The sequence below is a fragment of the Papio anubis genome, chromosome X (genome assembly GCF_008728515.1).
Source record: "Papio anubis isolate 15944 chromosome X, Panubis1.0, whole genome shotgun sequence".
In the NCBI taxonomy this organism is placed as follows: Eukaryota; Metazoa; Chordata; class Mammalia; order Primates; family Cercopithecidae; genus Papio; species Papio anubis.
Genome location: NC_044996.1, coordinates 132,836,971 through 132,852,711, shown reverse-complemented (window position 1 = coordinate 132,852,711; position 15,741 = coordinate 132,836,971). Strand labels below are relative to the sequence as shown.

Below are 15,741 nucleotides of genomic sequence, written 5' to 3'. Positions count from 1 at the left end.
ATTTGCCTAATCCAAAGTCATGAAAATTCATACCTATGTTTTCTTTTAAGGATTCCATAGTTTTAGGCTGGGTGCGGTGGCTCATGCCTATAATCCCAGCACTTTGGGAGGCCAAGGAGGGTGGCTTACTTGAGCATGAGAGTTTGAGACCAGCCTGGGCAACATTTTTGTATTTTTTATAAAGATCCCATTTCTACAAAAAATACAAAAATTAGCTTGGTATGATGGAGTGCACCTGTAGTCCCAGCTACTCGGGAGGCTGAGGCAAGAGGATCACTTGAGCCCAGGAGGTCGAGACTGCAGTGAGCCGTGATCACACCACTGCACTCCAGCCTGGGCAATAGAGTGAGATTCTGCTAAAAAAAAAAAAAAAGAAAAGAAAGAAAAAGAAAAAGAGTTTTATAGTTTTAGCTCTTGCATTTAGGTCTTTGATCAATTTTAAATTAATGTTTGCATATGGTGATATGTCTTTATCTTTTTACAGATATATGCAGGCTAAATAATTTAGATGTGAATATATAACATCTGTAATTTACTTTAAAATACTTTAGATAAAAATAGATAAAGCAAACATGGGAAATTTTTGACAGCTACAAAATCTAGGTGGTGGGTACATGGGTGTTCATTATATTTTCATCTCTGTTTTTGAATTTTTCTTTAAACAATAGAAGTAAAAGGTAAAGTTTTAGAAATAAAAATTAGAAAAAATACTTGATTATGAGTGAAAATGTTATTAATACAGAATTAAAGTTGAATCTATTTTGGCTTATTTTTAAAATAAATTGTTTGTAAATGTTAGTGTTTCATAATAAGTTATAAATTATTTGCCACACCCCTAATAAAAACATACAAGAAAAAGGTTATGTCAGAGTGTCTTGGCATTGCTCTTAGGAACTAGTGTTCTAGAACTTCTTGTTCTAATACAGCAACTATCAGCCACATGTGACTGATGAGCACTTCAGATATGGCAAGTCCAAATTAAGATGTGCTCTAAGTGTAAAATCTATATTGGATTTTGAAGACTTGATACAAAAAATGCAAAATAGCTCATTAATATGTTTTATGTTGATTACATGTTGGAATGATAATATTTTGGATATTGGGTTAAAGGTATTATTAAAATTACCTTCACTTGTTTTTTATATTCTTTTAAAATACAGCTCCTAAAGTATAAATTACATATGTGGCTTGCATTATATTTCTTTAAAAAAAGTTTAAAATTTTTTCATAGCATCATATAGGAAACAATCATTACATTTCTTTTGGACAGTACCATTCTAGAGAGAAAAGGACTGGGCTAGAAGATCCACATTCTAATTTCTTTGCTGCTTTCAACTAGCCATGTGTCTTTGGGCCATTTCTTCCATTTCTCAGCCCTAAAATAGTCAGGGATAAATTCACTCAGCAAATACTTAGACTTCTTACTACATACAAAGAACTTGGCCAGATGATGTAGGAAATAGAAGACGTGAAACTGTTCATAAATTCAAATCATTGTTTTACCATTAATTTCTATCCATGAGTCAATGAAGATAGAAATCAACAATGGAAAATATCTCATCATTTTTATTTTTTAAACTAACATTTCATCTTAAGATAATGTATATTTTATAAACAGTCTGAGACCTGGATCACATATGCACAGAGTATATGTTCTTTTTCTCTTCTAAGTCTTGGGTCTTTGAACAAGTGTTCCTCTTTTCCAGAGGCTCCCCAACTTCAAATGTTGTTCAAGAAGTGCACTGTGGTAGACAGTTGGTGGACAGTACTCTTGTCCTTTTGTTGTCCCATACCATGTTGACGGCTGGTCTTGGCCATGTAACTTGCTTTGGTCAATGAGACATTAGCAAGCAAGATAAAAGCAGAGGCTTGATAAGCACTTGCTCATTGAGACTTACCTTCTTAGAACACTCCTTGGAACCTTGCAGCCATGCTGTAAGGAAGCCCAAGCAACCACGAGGAAAGGCCCACATGGAGGAGAGAAGGGCCAGGGGTTCATTCAGACTAGTGATTCTCAACCTGTGGTGATTTTGCCCCTTGTAGGACATTTGACAATGTCTGGGGACACTTTTGGTTGTCACAGTGGTGGATAGGTGCTACTGGCATCTAGTGGGTAGAGGCGAGGGAGGTTGCTAAACATCCTGCAATGCACAGGACAGTCCCACAACAAAGAATTACCCAGCCTAAATATCAGTTGTGCTGAGGTTCAGAAACCTGCTCTAGACCAACGTTTCCCACAACCTGGCTCCTATGGATCAAGTATAAAGGCACTTGGGAGAGAAAGTGTTCGCACTTAAATAAAATCATCTGTAGCTACTCATTTACAAGTGACAGCTTTCTGAACAGTCTGTGACTCATGATGATTTTTCAATGATTCCCATTAGTATTCTCATCAACCCCAATGGCACATTTCACCTTGTTTACATTCAGCATTTAAGCAGAGTAACTCATCAAACTATTGAACCAACAATCATTGTATTAGATGCCCCAACTGAGATATTGTTTCTCCTTGGTGCTATCAAGGCCATGGTTTGTCACAATTCAATCCAAGCTTCCAAATCTGCAGCCATTTACCCACCCAAAGGCCAGGGGCTTTAACTTTTACTGTTTTATAGTCCATCAGCTTTGGTTCTGTGTTACCAAAGAACCACAGCCCCATCATGCTAAGCGGATGCCACTTTCCCTTTGAGAAGAGCATGTATATATTTAGAGGAATCCATTATTAGTCAATTTTATCTATGAGAGAAATTTTAAGTATATAAAAATTATAGTAATTTGCTGATAGTAAACTTTATTAGAAGAGTTTAAATATAACTACATTAGCAGACTCACTCAATAAAAATTTTAAACATAGTGGTCAAGTATAAATCTCATTGCTATGGTAATTAACTGTGAAATACATAGATAATAAACCATTGCAGATAGGGGTTTTTGTTTGTTTTCTCATATAATAGGGCACATACACATCTCTAGGCGGAATGAAAAAGGGCCAGAAATGTTGCTAAAATTGTTAGTTTAAATAACTTTTTGATAGGTTGGCAGATACAAAAGTTTACAAGAAACACTCGATATGCAAAGTAATTTCCTTGCAAAGTACAAGGACCCAGATGAAAAATCCCAATGATACGAATCACCCCAGCAATCTCCCAAATCCCATTATGAAGTCTGATTAGTGTAGGCTACAACCCAATTGCAAGTGGGCTTTGCTGTTGATGGAGAGCCAGTTCTTGGCAAACATTAGTAAAACCAAGCCATTTATCTACCCGGTTGAATCAGCCTTTGTTGAGGAGTGTGAAACTGTGACTAGCATCACCAACCAGCCCTCTATAGACAGGGACTGGTTTCCTTTCTCTTACACTTGGTTTGCGCCCTGAAGTTGGCTCTGGTACTGCATTGGCATCTTGAGAAAACCTTTTTGCTGGTTTCTAGCAGGAAAGAGGGGAAGGAGGCCTTGACTCCAGGGATGTGGAGGGACTGAGCTGGACTGTCTAGGGAGATCTGTGTTCCTGGGATCAGGCCCTTGAGCATCCGACAGGCGGAAGGTTGTGAAGTGGCCCAAGGACCATCACATCTACCGAAAAATGGTGAATGTGGGGGACTTGGTTTGATCCAGTGAGCCATCAAGAGCAACACTTCCCCTCAGCCTGTGATGAGGACTCACATAGTGGCTGGATTTTTTTAAGGACACATGGTGCGGGGGCAACTGTAGTTCAGGGGTCATCAAGTTTGAACTATGAAGGACCACATGGCCAATATTTACGTTTTGCAGACCAAGCAACAAAAGGGAAGATATTACGCAGGAACTTACATAACAAGAGAGAAAAAAAATTGTCACAATGTTTTTATTGATATAATCCAAAATACAATAATATTTGAGTACAATTATTTGCAACCCACATCTATTAATAAGAGAAAAGGAATTCTTTTGCCGGGGGGATAGTTCTCTTCATTGGAGTTCAAAGGCGGTGTCTGCTATCATCACATAAAGTGCAAATGTTCATGTATGAAAACGATGCTTAGCTCTCTGGTACAAACACAGGGAGCTCTCGCGATCTGGCCCATAGACTGTAGTTTGCAGACCCTTGCCATAGTTGAACACCAGTCGCCCACACTGGATTTGCGATGTTCCGGGGTGGGAAGTCGCTCCGGGCTGCGAAGCACCTCGAGGGATCCCCCCAGCCTCCCGCCCCGTCCCGAACTCTCCCTCTGAGCCCAGCTAACCGCGGTTCATTGGCTCTCCCCGCGAGGCAGGTCTGGAAGGTCAAGAATGAGGCTCGGAGCTCTCTCGCGGAGCAAGGACACCTTCGGGCTTCAGGACCACCCAGGGCGTCCAAAACTGCTGCCAGGGCTGTGCCCCCGCCCCCTGGCACTTTCCAGCTCCCCCTCCACTGCCGCTCTTCCTCCCTCTCGGCCCCCTCCAGCTCCTCCTCTGGCTCCTCCCCCTCCGCTCCTCCCCTTCCCTACATCTAGCCGCCGCGCTTTCCCGCTCCCGCAGCAGCAGCCCCCCGCGTCGCTGTAGCTGTCGCCTCCGCCACCTCCTCCGCCGCCGCGCGCCCCTCGGAGTCCCGCGCCCCACCATGCCCAACATCGTGCTGTTCAGCGGCAGCTCGCATCAGGACCTGTCCCAGCGCGTGGCCGACCGTCTGGGCCTGGAGCTGGGCAAGGTGGTCACCAAGAAGTTCAGCAACCAGGAGACCAGGTGGGGGCCACGCCGGCGGCCGGGCTAGGGAGAGCGCAGGGCACGCGGCTGCGGGGCCGGGTTGGGGGCCGGCGCCTGCCCGGGCCACCTCCGCGGCCGCCGCGCTCCCCCTTCCGGGGCGGGACGGTGGCAACGCGGCCTCCGCGCCCCCGCGCCATCGCCTGCGAAGAAGCCGAGGCTGGGCGCCGCGCGTCCCGGTGCGCGCCCCGGCTGTACCCCCGGCGGCAGGGCCTTCGGTCCTGGGACCGCGGCGACTCCGCGGTCCCGAGCCGCTCCCGGCCTCCCAGCGGCGCTGCAGGGCCTGGCGTCCCCATCCCGGAAGGGAGACGTCTGGGCGGTCACAGACCGTCGGGGAGAGTGGGCGAAGCGGGCGGGAACCGCATCGGGTCAGCGCGCGGTGGAGGGACGTCCAGGGTTGGCTGGTCCCAGTTTCCGCGTCCCTGCAAAGCTGAACCTCAGACCAGTGCGTGCGACTAAAGGTTTCTCCCGACCCCAACTCCGGTTGCACAGTGGGTTTACCTGGGGACGGTCTGAACGCTGCCTCCCCCACCTGCCCCCAAGGGTTTGATCCAACGGGCGGAGGATCAGCGATTTTACAGCTTCCCAGTTGACTCTCCCGAGCAGCCAGGGCGCAGACCACTGCGTTATCCAGAGCGTGGAGTTGTGCCAAGGTTTGAAAGACTGTGAGAACCCCAGGGCGCACGTGCTGGGCTCCCCTCTGCTCCCACTACTCTTGCTGCTTCAAAGATGATGGACTTTCCGCTTCCTTCTTGTTCTGGGACTCTGCTGTGTACAGCAACAATGCCGTGATTCGACTGTAACTTACACCCATTTCTCAAGCCCAGGAGAAGTGGTCGCCTCTGCCTGTGGGTCAGGTGGTGGCCATCCTCGGAAGCTGACCTGGGGGGCTCCTTTGTCCACCTGCCTGAGTCCACACAGCTCCTTGACTCATTTCAAATTGGTCTCATTTTTCCCCCTTCTTCCTCCAATATCTAGTACCGTTAACTGTCCACGGTTACTGATAATTTTTATATCTTTGGCAAAGATCCAATTTAACCAGCATTTTCTAGAAATGGTGCCAGAACAGTTGGACACCCATATGCCCAAAAAATAAGAAATTCCATCCATACTTTTCACCATTTGTAAAAATTAACTTTGAAGTGGATCATAGACCTAAGTGTAAAATCTAGAACTATAAAATTTCTAGGAGAAAATCTTGATGACTTGGGGTCAGGCAAAAATTTCTTAATGAGGAGTTATGTTAATACTGATGGGAAAGGTACTATTTTTTGGCAAGTCGGCTTTTTAGGATATGTGAATCTTATGTGACTTCCTCCAGGTGGCAAATTCCAGTTATGGCTCCGATGATAATATAAGTGAAGAAACATTGTGAATGAGTGGCAGGTGGACTTTGGCTAAAGAATTCCGCTCTGCAGTGTTTAATGCAGAAGTCTGAGAGGATGGTCTAGGGCTCTGGAGAAGGATAGAGCTAGGTTTGAGTGTTGCAATATTTTGCCAGTCTTGTTCAAGTTTCAGTCGCTTTAGGAACATGAGAAGAATAGTTTTTGTTCAGAAGGTGTTGTCATATGAGTAAAGGAGAAATTTCTTGGTGAAGTAAATTTTGAAAGCAAGTATGTTGCCCTTCCATGTACTCAGTGCTGCATGATCTTTTGCTAAGGAGCATGGTTAATCTAGATCAGTTCACTGCTAAGTCAGTGTTGAGTTTCTCCTAAAAATACCGCATGTGCCGTTGGGCAAAACTCACTCAGACATTGAGGTATGATTGTTTATACATTTGGTTCAAATATAAAGCAGACTCACTTTTATTTCGTTTTTGGTGTTTTATAACCATCACTTGATAATTAGAAATTGTGGGGCCTCAAAAACCACTCAGCATGAAGTTTGGGAATTGCCTATATAGCTATATTTTATGTTTTTAATATATCGAATATAGAAGGTTCACTGCCTGATTTTTCTCTTTTCCATGAACTGTACAAGTACAGAGCTTAATTTTTATAAACAGCCCTCTCTGGACTGGGTACTGTGCTAGGAATCCAGCTTTTAACTGTGTGATTGTAGAGAGGAGAAACTGAAGGGCAAAAGGAAGACAAAATTCATTCAGTTCATGTAAGGGCCCCTTCTTGAATCTGTCACTGAACTAGAATCAGAAATCTGGTTTGCTGTCTCCTGGCCATCAATCCTCCCATTTTACATTTTTTATACGCTACTTAACTGAACATAGAGCCTTCTAATTTTACCTTCTCATCCCTAAATCATTTCAGATATGCAGGGAGAGGTCCGCTCCAGCTTCACTATAGACCATGGAAATTCCATGGTGACATCTTAGGACAGCAGGTGTCTAGATGTCTCTGTTGTAACATTTTACCCTGGTCAGTTAACCTGCTGGCAGAATCTTAAGCTATACTGTGAGACAAGGTTATACAAAGTTATACGAGGTTATCGGTTACCATGTAATAAATAAAGAGCTTAATGGCTTAAAACAGTAATTGTTGATTTGGCTTACAAATCTGCAATTTGGGAAGGGCTCAGTGAAGAAAACTTGTTTTTGCCCCATATGGTCACAGCTGAGGTGGCTAACTGGGGCTGGAGGGTTCTTGAAGATGGCTCACATGACTGGTAAAAACTGGTAGCAAAAGTTGTTACTAGCTTTTGCCCAGGAGCTTGGTTAGGAACCTCAGCTCCTCTTCCTGTAGACCTCTCCATGGGGCTGCTTGAGCTTCCTTATAGCATGGAAGCTGGGTTCTAAGAGCACATGTTCCAAAAGACAGGACATTGAAGCCACCAGTCCATTAAGGACTGGGCTTGAAAGTTGGTGTATCATAATTTCTGTCATAAGCTGTTGGGCAAGTACAGAGCCCTCCCAGATTCAAGGGCGGGAGACTAGACCCTGCTCCTTGATGGGAAAAGTGTTAAGAGTCTGTGGCTATCTTTTAGTTACCATGCCAGTTTATTGTTGAGTCAGTGATGCTTTTCAGCCTTTTTATTTGGGGGTCAATAAAGATCCTCTGGCGGAACGGCAAATGGATGCTGCCTTCTGGCCACAATTTTTTAAAGACCTAGAATAAAGGTAGTCATGATCATCTTTTTGAGTAGAAGCAGGACTAGCTTTAGGGGAAAAGTTGCCATGGTGATGATATTCTCTGTCCTCCCCTGGACTGCTAGTCATATGAGAATTGAGGTTCCTGAGGAAAAACAGGCCAAAGAATCTAATCTTGTGGGATAAACGTCATAAGACCAGGAGTTGGCAAAGTTTTTCTGTAAAGGGCCAAATCGTAAATATTTTAGGCAGTGCTAGCACGCGTAGTCTCTGTTGCTGCTGTGTCTTACAGTTCTGTAAATCCCCTTGCCTCAGTAATGTCTGTCACAGGTTAGCAGGGCTGCATTCTCTTCTGAAGCTCTAGGGGAGAATCTGTTCCCGTGCCTTTTCCAGTTTGTAGAGGCAGCCCACATTCCTTCACTATTGGCCTCTTCCACCTTCAATTTCAGCAACAAAATGTTGCTCTGACCCTGCTTCTGCTGTTTCCCTCTTGCATTTTTAAGGGCCCTGTGATTACAATGGGCCAATTTAAATAATCCAGGATAATTTCCCCATGTTAAGGTCAGCTGGTGAGCAACCTGAATGCCATCTGCAAACTTATTTCCCCTTTGCCATATAAACTCACATATTCAAAGGATTAGGATGTAGACATCTTTAGGGGGCCATTATTCTGCCCACCACGCCATTCTTAACTCACAGGCCATAGAAAAACGGCCTGTGTGCTGTGTTTTGTCGACCTCTCAGCTATATAATACTGTACTTGATTTCTGCTGTAGTTCATTTTGTGCTGCTATAACAGAATACCGGAGACTGGCTAATTTATAAACAAAAGAAATTTATTTCTCATAGGTCTGGAGGCTGGGAAGTCCAATATTGAGGGGCTGGCATCTGGCAAGGGCATTCTTGCTGCATCATCCCATGGCAGAAGGGTGGAAGGGCAAGAGAGCACATTTGAGAGACAGCAAGAGGGCCAAACTTGCTAATATAATAAACCCATTCTCAAGATAGTGAGCACACTATAGCAATGATGACGTTAATCCATTTGTGAGGACAGAGCCCTCATGACCTGATCACCTCTTAAAGGTCTCACCTGTCAATATTCCTATACTGGGGATTAAGCTTTCAACACATGAACTTTAGGGAACACATTTAAACCACAGCAATTTCCAAATTAAGTTCATCTCATAGTTGATGTAATGTTCACAAAGCAGTTAGATTTAGCTCCTTAGATCTTGAAATAGGAGGGAGCACATAGAACTCTTTCTGTCCCTCTCATCCTGTGAGGTTGGCATATTTTCATCCATAGTAGAAGGCATGCAAGAAAATGTGTGAATGTTATCAAAACAATTTTCACAACATGTCAACTTGAAAAACTTTATTTTTATTTTCCTTTAAAATTTTTTTTAGAGACGGGGTCTTGCTTACATTGCCCAGGCTGGACTAGAACTCCTGGGCTCAAACAATCCCCTTGCCTCAGTCTCTCAAGTAGCTGAGACTATGGGCATGAGCCACCATGCCCAGCCTGTTTTTAAATTTTCATTAGGTATAATTGGCTCTTTTTTTTTTTTTTTTTCCAGACGGAGTTTCACTTTTGTTGCCCAGGCTGGAGTGCAATGGTGCCATCCTGGCTCACTGCAACCTCTGCCTCCTGAGTTCAAGTGATTCTCCTGCCTCAGCCTCCTGAGTAGGTGGGATTACAGGCATGCACCACCACACTGGCTAATTTTGTATTTTTTAGTAGAGATGGGGTTTCTCCGTGTTAGTCAGGCTGGTCTAGAACTCCAGACCTCAGGTAATCCGCCCACCTCAGCCTCTCAAAGTGCTGGGATTACAGGTGTGAACCACTGCACCCGACCTTATTTGACTCTTTTAAGAAAACAATTGTATTGAGTATCTGATAGCAGGAGAAGGGAGAAGGATAATTATTCATGTTCCTCATTTGTAATTTTAAAATATTTCATTTTGGGATGAATACATTTACAGACAATTCTGCTGTAACGTGACATATGTATTCCTAAAAATTACCACGCTATGCAAAATCAGGCAATCCAAAACCACAGGGCTTATGAGAAAAATGGAGTTAGGGACATAATGTTTAAAAACTTCCTCAGTGACCCATTAAAAAATCATAGGAATGTTATACAGGTTGAGTATCCCTTATCAGAAATGCCTGGGACAACAAGTATTTCAGATTTTTAAATTTTTATTTTTTTTTTTTTTTGCATTTTGGAATATTTCTATTGTACTCACTGGTTGGGCATTCCAAATCTCCAAAAATCCAAAATACAAAATGCTCCAATGACCATTTCCTTTGAGCATGATGTCGACATTCAAAGTTTCAGATTTCAGAATTTCGGATTAGGGATCCTATCAAAATGATAAAACACTGACATGTATTACATGTTCAAAAAATATTGGTTGGGTGCATTGGCTCACGTCTGTAATCCCAGCACTTTGGGAGGCTGAGGTGGGCGGATTACTTGAGGTCAGGAGTTCGAAACCAGTCTGGCCAACATGGCAAAACCTGTCTCTACTAAAAATACAAAAATTAGCCAGGTGTGGTGGTGTGTACCTGTAATCCCAGCTACTCGGGAGGCTGAGGCAGGAGAATCACTTAAATCCGGGAGGCAGAGGTTACAGTGAGCTGAGATGTTACCACTGCACTCCAGCCTGGGCAACAAAGTGAGAAAAAAAAAATTACATAAATACTACGACAGAGATGGGATTTTCCATTGAAAAAATGCCTGAGGTTTAGGGTTCTCTGAAATGACGTGAAAAGTTGTGACACCAAATGTGAATGAGTGTGGCTCGTTGTCCTTGAGGTGTGTACATGGGTATGTTTGTGTATTTCTAAGTGGCTTCATTCACCTGGGTGCAGTGCAGTTTTCTGCAGTCTCGGGATAAGAGGTTGTGCATAAGAAGACACGAAATTCATGCTATGCTCAAGTTGTTCCAAATAATATCAATCATTGAAAGAAATTTCCCCTTTCAAAACATAGCAGAGCTGACCATCGTCTTGGTTTGGATGCAGAGCTCTGCGAAGGACGTGCCTGAGCACACAGCACTATTTTCTGTTTCTTCCCACCAAAGGAATATACCAGGGATGAGCTGGCTCTCCCTCTCATGTTGGACATCCAGAATTCTGTACCTGGAAATACAGAAACTTCCAGACATGCAATTTTCAAAAACTTAGCTGCTATTTACTCTTTCTCCAGAAGCTATGTGAGGATGCCAACCAGCAAAACAAGGAAGTATACCAAGAAAGAGGATACAGAAAATGGCAAATGGAGTGCAGGAGAGGGGGCAGGGGATCCCCGGATGGCCGCTGTGCACAGGCAGAGAGATAACCCAGGCCTGCCACCCCTGGGAGGGATGCCTGCAAGATGATGAAATGCAGATGGGACTTGAGGCCTCTGACCTTGGGAGATTTTGATTGTTAGTGAAGGGTTTAGGGTGGAATCTGGATTCAGGATTCAGAAAACTTAGCAGATAAAAAGGTAAGAGAATGACCTCCAGGGAAAATAGAAAGAAAAGATGTGCATGAAAAGAAAATATAAACATTCGTTTAAGTTTATTGCATGGCAGAGCTCTGAGCAGCATTTGTGCAGTTAAAAACGTAGAGTCAATCTTTAATGTGTATATTGATCTATATTGGGACGACGGCGAGATGGGAAGTTTGCATTGCAAGTGATGGAACTGAATGGAAATAGAGTTCAATCCTCATCTTCCATAGTGAGAAGTCAATACACTTTGCCTAAAATGAAAAATCAAGACACGGCAATACACACATATTAGCTAGACTTGAAGGAAAATATCTAAAAACCCTATCAAGAGTTGAAATTGGTGGCCTCTGGGCACTTTGTCTGTTATAAGTCTTACAGAATGGTTTGAATTTTTTAAGCAATATGACTGTATAACTTTAATAAAAAACTAAAACTAAATATAGTATTTTGCAGAAAAGAGTTAACATAGCAGGCCTGAGACTTAGGCCTGTTTGCAAGGTTGGCCCTTGGCTGGCCTCTGGGAGCTTAGATTTTGCGAGGGTACCCACCGTTTCCCAGTAAGAATGGCTCACTGCATAAACTCTTAAACAATTGATAAACAATGTGGTTCATGCTGAATGCCTGTGAGTCTGACATTTTGGTATGTGCTAGGCAGAGGGTGCTTATATGACCAGCCCACAATACAAACCCTGGGACTTGAGTCTCTAAGCAGCTTCCCTGGTAGAGAGCCCTTCACACGTGTTGTCACAGCTCACTACTGGGGCATTAAGCTCTACCTCTGACTCCCCTTGGGGAGGAGTCTTGGAAGCTTGCACCCTCTTTCCCCCATCTTCACCTTATGCACCTTTTCCCTTTGCTGAGTTTGCTCTGTGTCCTTTCCCTGCAATAAATCACAGCCATGAGTGCAACTATTAGGCTGAGTCCTATAAGTCATCCTGGTGATCACCAAACCTGGGGGTGGTCTCAGGGATGCCCAAGATGCAAATATGCTTCAATATTAACCGATGGCAGTTTTCTTTTCCTAGCGTGGAGATTGGTGAAAGTGTGAGAGGGGAAGATGTCTACATCATCCAGAGTGGCTGTGGGGAAATTAACGACAACCTGATGGAGCTCCTTATCATGATCAATGCCTGCAAGATCGCGTCATCATCCAGGGTGACTGCTGTGATCCCGTGTTTCCCATATGCCCGACAAGATAAAAAGGACAAGGTAGGAGAGGTGTGTCCTGCCCTAGAAACCTGCTCTGGGCCACTGTCAATGTTGTTTTTCCTCATTTATCCATTTGATTAGAATTATCTGGAAAATGTTGGCTTTTTCCTTTGATGATCAAGTAAATATGCTTCCTCATTTCGTTTGTTGAAGGTTTGGCTTTGAACCTACCCTGACGTTAATATTCAAATAAACAGGTAATGCATATTTTTGCAGGTATTAAAATACCATTATTGTCCTTGTTATAATGAAATTGTTGTATGTCTTTGTGGTGGTGGATAGAACTAAGTACACACACACACACATGCATAAGAGTACAAGTCAAACTGGAGCATATCTGAATCAGATCACTGGATTGTATCAATTTCAGGGTCCTAGCTGTGATACTGTTATAGTTTTACAAGAGGTTACCACAGGGAACTGGGTAAAAGGTTCACAGGATCTCTGCGTTGTTTTATACAACTGCAAGTCAATCTACAATTCCCCCAAAATAAGAAGTTTAATTAAAAAAAAAAACCCATGATCTCTTTTTAACCTTTTAAAAAGAGTAGAAATAGTATCATTGAATTATGTTTTCCACAACATTAGCATCAGAGGAGGCTCTGTGAGTCTTTAGAAAAAAATTGAAGAAAATTTGATTGGCCTTTGCCTTTGAGAGCAACAGAGAAATCGGAGGTTGAGAAGAACTTTGAAGGAGATTGTATTAGTTTTCTAGGGCTGTCATAAGAAATTACACAAACTGCGTGGCTTAAAAGAGCAGACATTTTTCCCTCACAGTTTCAGAGGCCCGGAAGTGTGAAATCAAGGAATGGACAGGGGCACGCTCCCTCTGAAGTCTGTAAGGGAGGATGCTTCTTCACTTCTTCTAACTTCTGGTGTCTCCTTGGATTCCTTGGCTGTGGCTACATCACTCTGGTCTCTGCCTCTCTCTTCACCTGGCCTCTTCCCTGTGTCTCTTCTCTGTTTCTTATAAGCACACTGTCATTGGATTTCAGGCCTAACCTAATCCAGAATGAACTCAACTTCATCTTTACATTGGTTATATTTGCAGAGACCCTATTTCCAAAATGAGGGCACATGCTGAAGTTGTGGGTGGACATGAGTTTTAGGGGGATATTGTTTGACCTACTACAGTGGTCAATTCCCAGCTGTTGTACGTTCCATAATTTATGGATAGATAGATGTTCAGCTGGGCTCAGAGAATCCTGCCAGTTTGCAAGACACACTGCTGTTCTCTGATTTGGTAACTCAGTGCAAGAGAAGTTTTCCCCAATATGCTGCTTTTTATCTCCATAATTCACTTCTGAAACAACACAGATTTCTGAAGTAGCACACAAGATCCCCTCATATTTGAAAAAAATCCCTTTATAAATTTGAATTCATATACCAAAGTCCCCCTGAATTTTAATCCCAGCCTCCTCAAGTCATGGTTTCCATTCCCTGTCTTGAAGATGGCCAATGAGTTAATTTCTCACCTAAAATCTAATTAGAAGGGTCCACATCTTTTATCTGTAAATGGCTATATGGTCTCTGTTGCAACTACTCAACTCTGGTTGTACTTCAAAAAGAGCAATAGACAATATGTAAATGAATGGGTATGGTTGTGTTCCAATAAAACTTTATTTATGGACACTGAAATGTGAATTTCATATTATTTTCACGTGCCTTGAAATATTATTTTGAATTTTTTTCAACCATTTAAACATGTGAAAGCCATTATTAACTCACAAGCAGTACCAAAACAAGTGACTGGTGGCTGGTGGCTAGCTGGATTTGGCCTATAGGCCACAGTTTGCCAACCACTGTATTAGACCACTGATAGATTTTGTGTGTGTGTGTGTGCGTGTGTGTGTGTGTGTGTGTGTGTGTTTATGATCTAAACTTGACCTTGGGCAGCCAAAACCTTAGGTCACATGCACTGCTATGAAGCGGTATCCTCCCACTAGCTATTCGTATAGCTCCTTTTATTTTAAACTTGATTCTAGAGTTTTATGTGTATTTTTAGCTGTTAAGTTTCAATTTTCTAATTTTGTCCCATTGGTATAATCTGTTGTCCTAGCTATTCTTCCCATCTGTATGTTTCCACAGGATTGTTTAGCATCTTTCTCCTTGTCCATGTCATAGAAGAGCTAGTTTTCTGCCATTATTTCTTCCTTCCTTGTGGTTTAGTAAATTCTCACATTGTAGCTGGTTTTTTGTTGTTTGTTTGTTTGTTTGTTTGTTTTTGAGACGGAATCTCACTCTGTTGCCCAGGCTGAAGTGCAGTAGCACAATCTCAGCTCACTGCAACCTCCGCCTCCCAGGTTCAAGCGATCCTCCTGCCTCAGCCTCCTGAGTAGCTGGGACTACAGGTGTGCACCACCACGCCTGACTAATTTTTGTATTTTTGGTAGAGACAGGGTTTCACCATGCTGGCCAGGCTAATCTTGAACTCCTGACCTCAAGTGATCTGCCCGCCTTGGCCTCCCAAAGTGCTGGGATTACAGGCGTGAGCCACCACCCAGCCTGTAGCTGTATTTTTAATCAAGCTCTTTCACTCTCAATAGATTTTATATTTTGTATTTGGCCCTAAGATATTGAATATATTGTAACTTCTTTAGAAAATTACTCCTTTTATCATTATACATGCCCTCCTCCACTGTTAGGTGATTTGTAACCCCATGTTCCTCTTTAAGTGATAAAATATTGGAAGCTCTACAATTTTGTTAGCACATATCTGATTTGTGGTGACCTCTTTTTACAAAGTTGTATTTTCAAAATGTTTTCTTATTTGAGTTGGAAAAACTAGCACTGTTTTTTCACCACTCCTTCTGTTGTAGGAGGTGTGATGCAGTCCAGCCTCCATCCCCTAGTTGCACGTAGTGCTCCCAGCCACCGCTAACAAGAAGAGTCCTATGGATTTCTGGGACTGCAGTGGCTATAACTGTTGTTTTTTTGTTTTGTTTGAGATGGAGTTTCACTCTTGTTGCCCAGGCTGGAGTGCAGTGGCGCCGTCTTGGCTCACTGCAACTTCTGCCTCCCAGGTTTAAGGATTCTCCTGCCTCAGCCTCTCAAGCAGCTGGGAAGCATGCACCATGACGCCTGGCTAATTTTTTGTATTTTTAGTAGAGATGGGTTTCACCATGTGGGCCAGGCTGGTCTGGAACTCCTGGCCTCAAGTGATCTGCCCACCTCAGCCTCCCAAAGTGCTGGGATTACAGGCATGAGGCCCCGCACCTAGCCGGCTTTAACCGTTTTGTGGAACTGTGTTGTCTAACTAGCTAGTAGCAGTT

The 15,741-nt window shown here is 43.2% G+C and overlaps 1 protein-coding gene across 2 annotated transcripts in view; it reads left to right on the top strand.

Moving 5' to 3' along the window:
• The first annotated feature begins 4,440 nt into the window (after positions 1-4,440).
• The window catches only part of PRPS2 (phosphoribosyl pyrophosphate synthetase 2), a 33,902-nt gene continuing 22,601 nt past the window's right edge, over positions 4,441-15,741 (top strand). The window contains exons 1-2 of one of the 2 annotated variants that reach the window (XM_009197195.1): positions 4,441-4,699; positions 12,286-12,469. In XM_009197195.1, the coding sequence (XP_009195459.1) occupies positions 4,578-4,699; positions 12,286-12,469 (306 nt within the window). In that variant the 5' untranslated portion in view covers positions 4,441-4,577. Of the gene's footprint in view, positions 4,700-12,285; positions 12,479-15,741 lie in introns of both variants that reach the window. The other variant, XM_003917405.3, reaches the window with a different exon arrangement.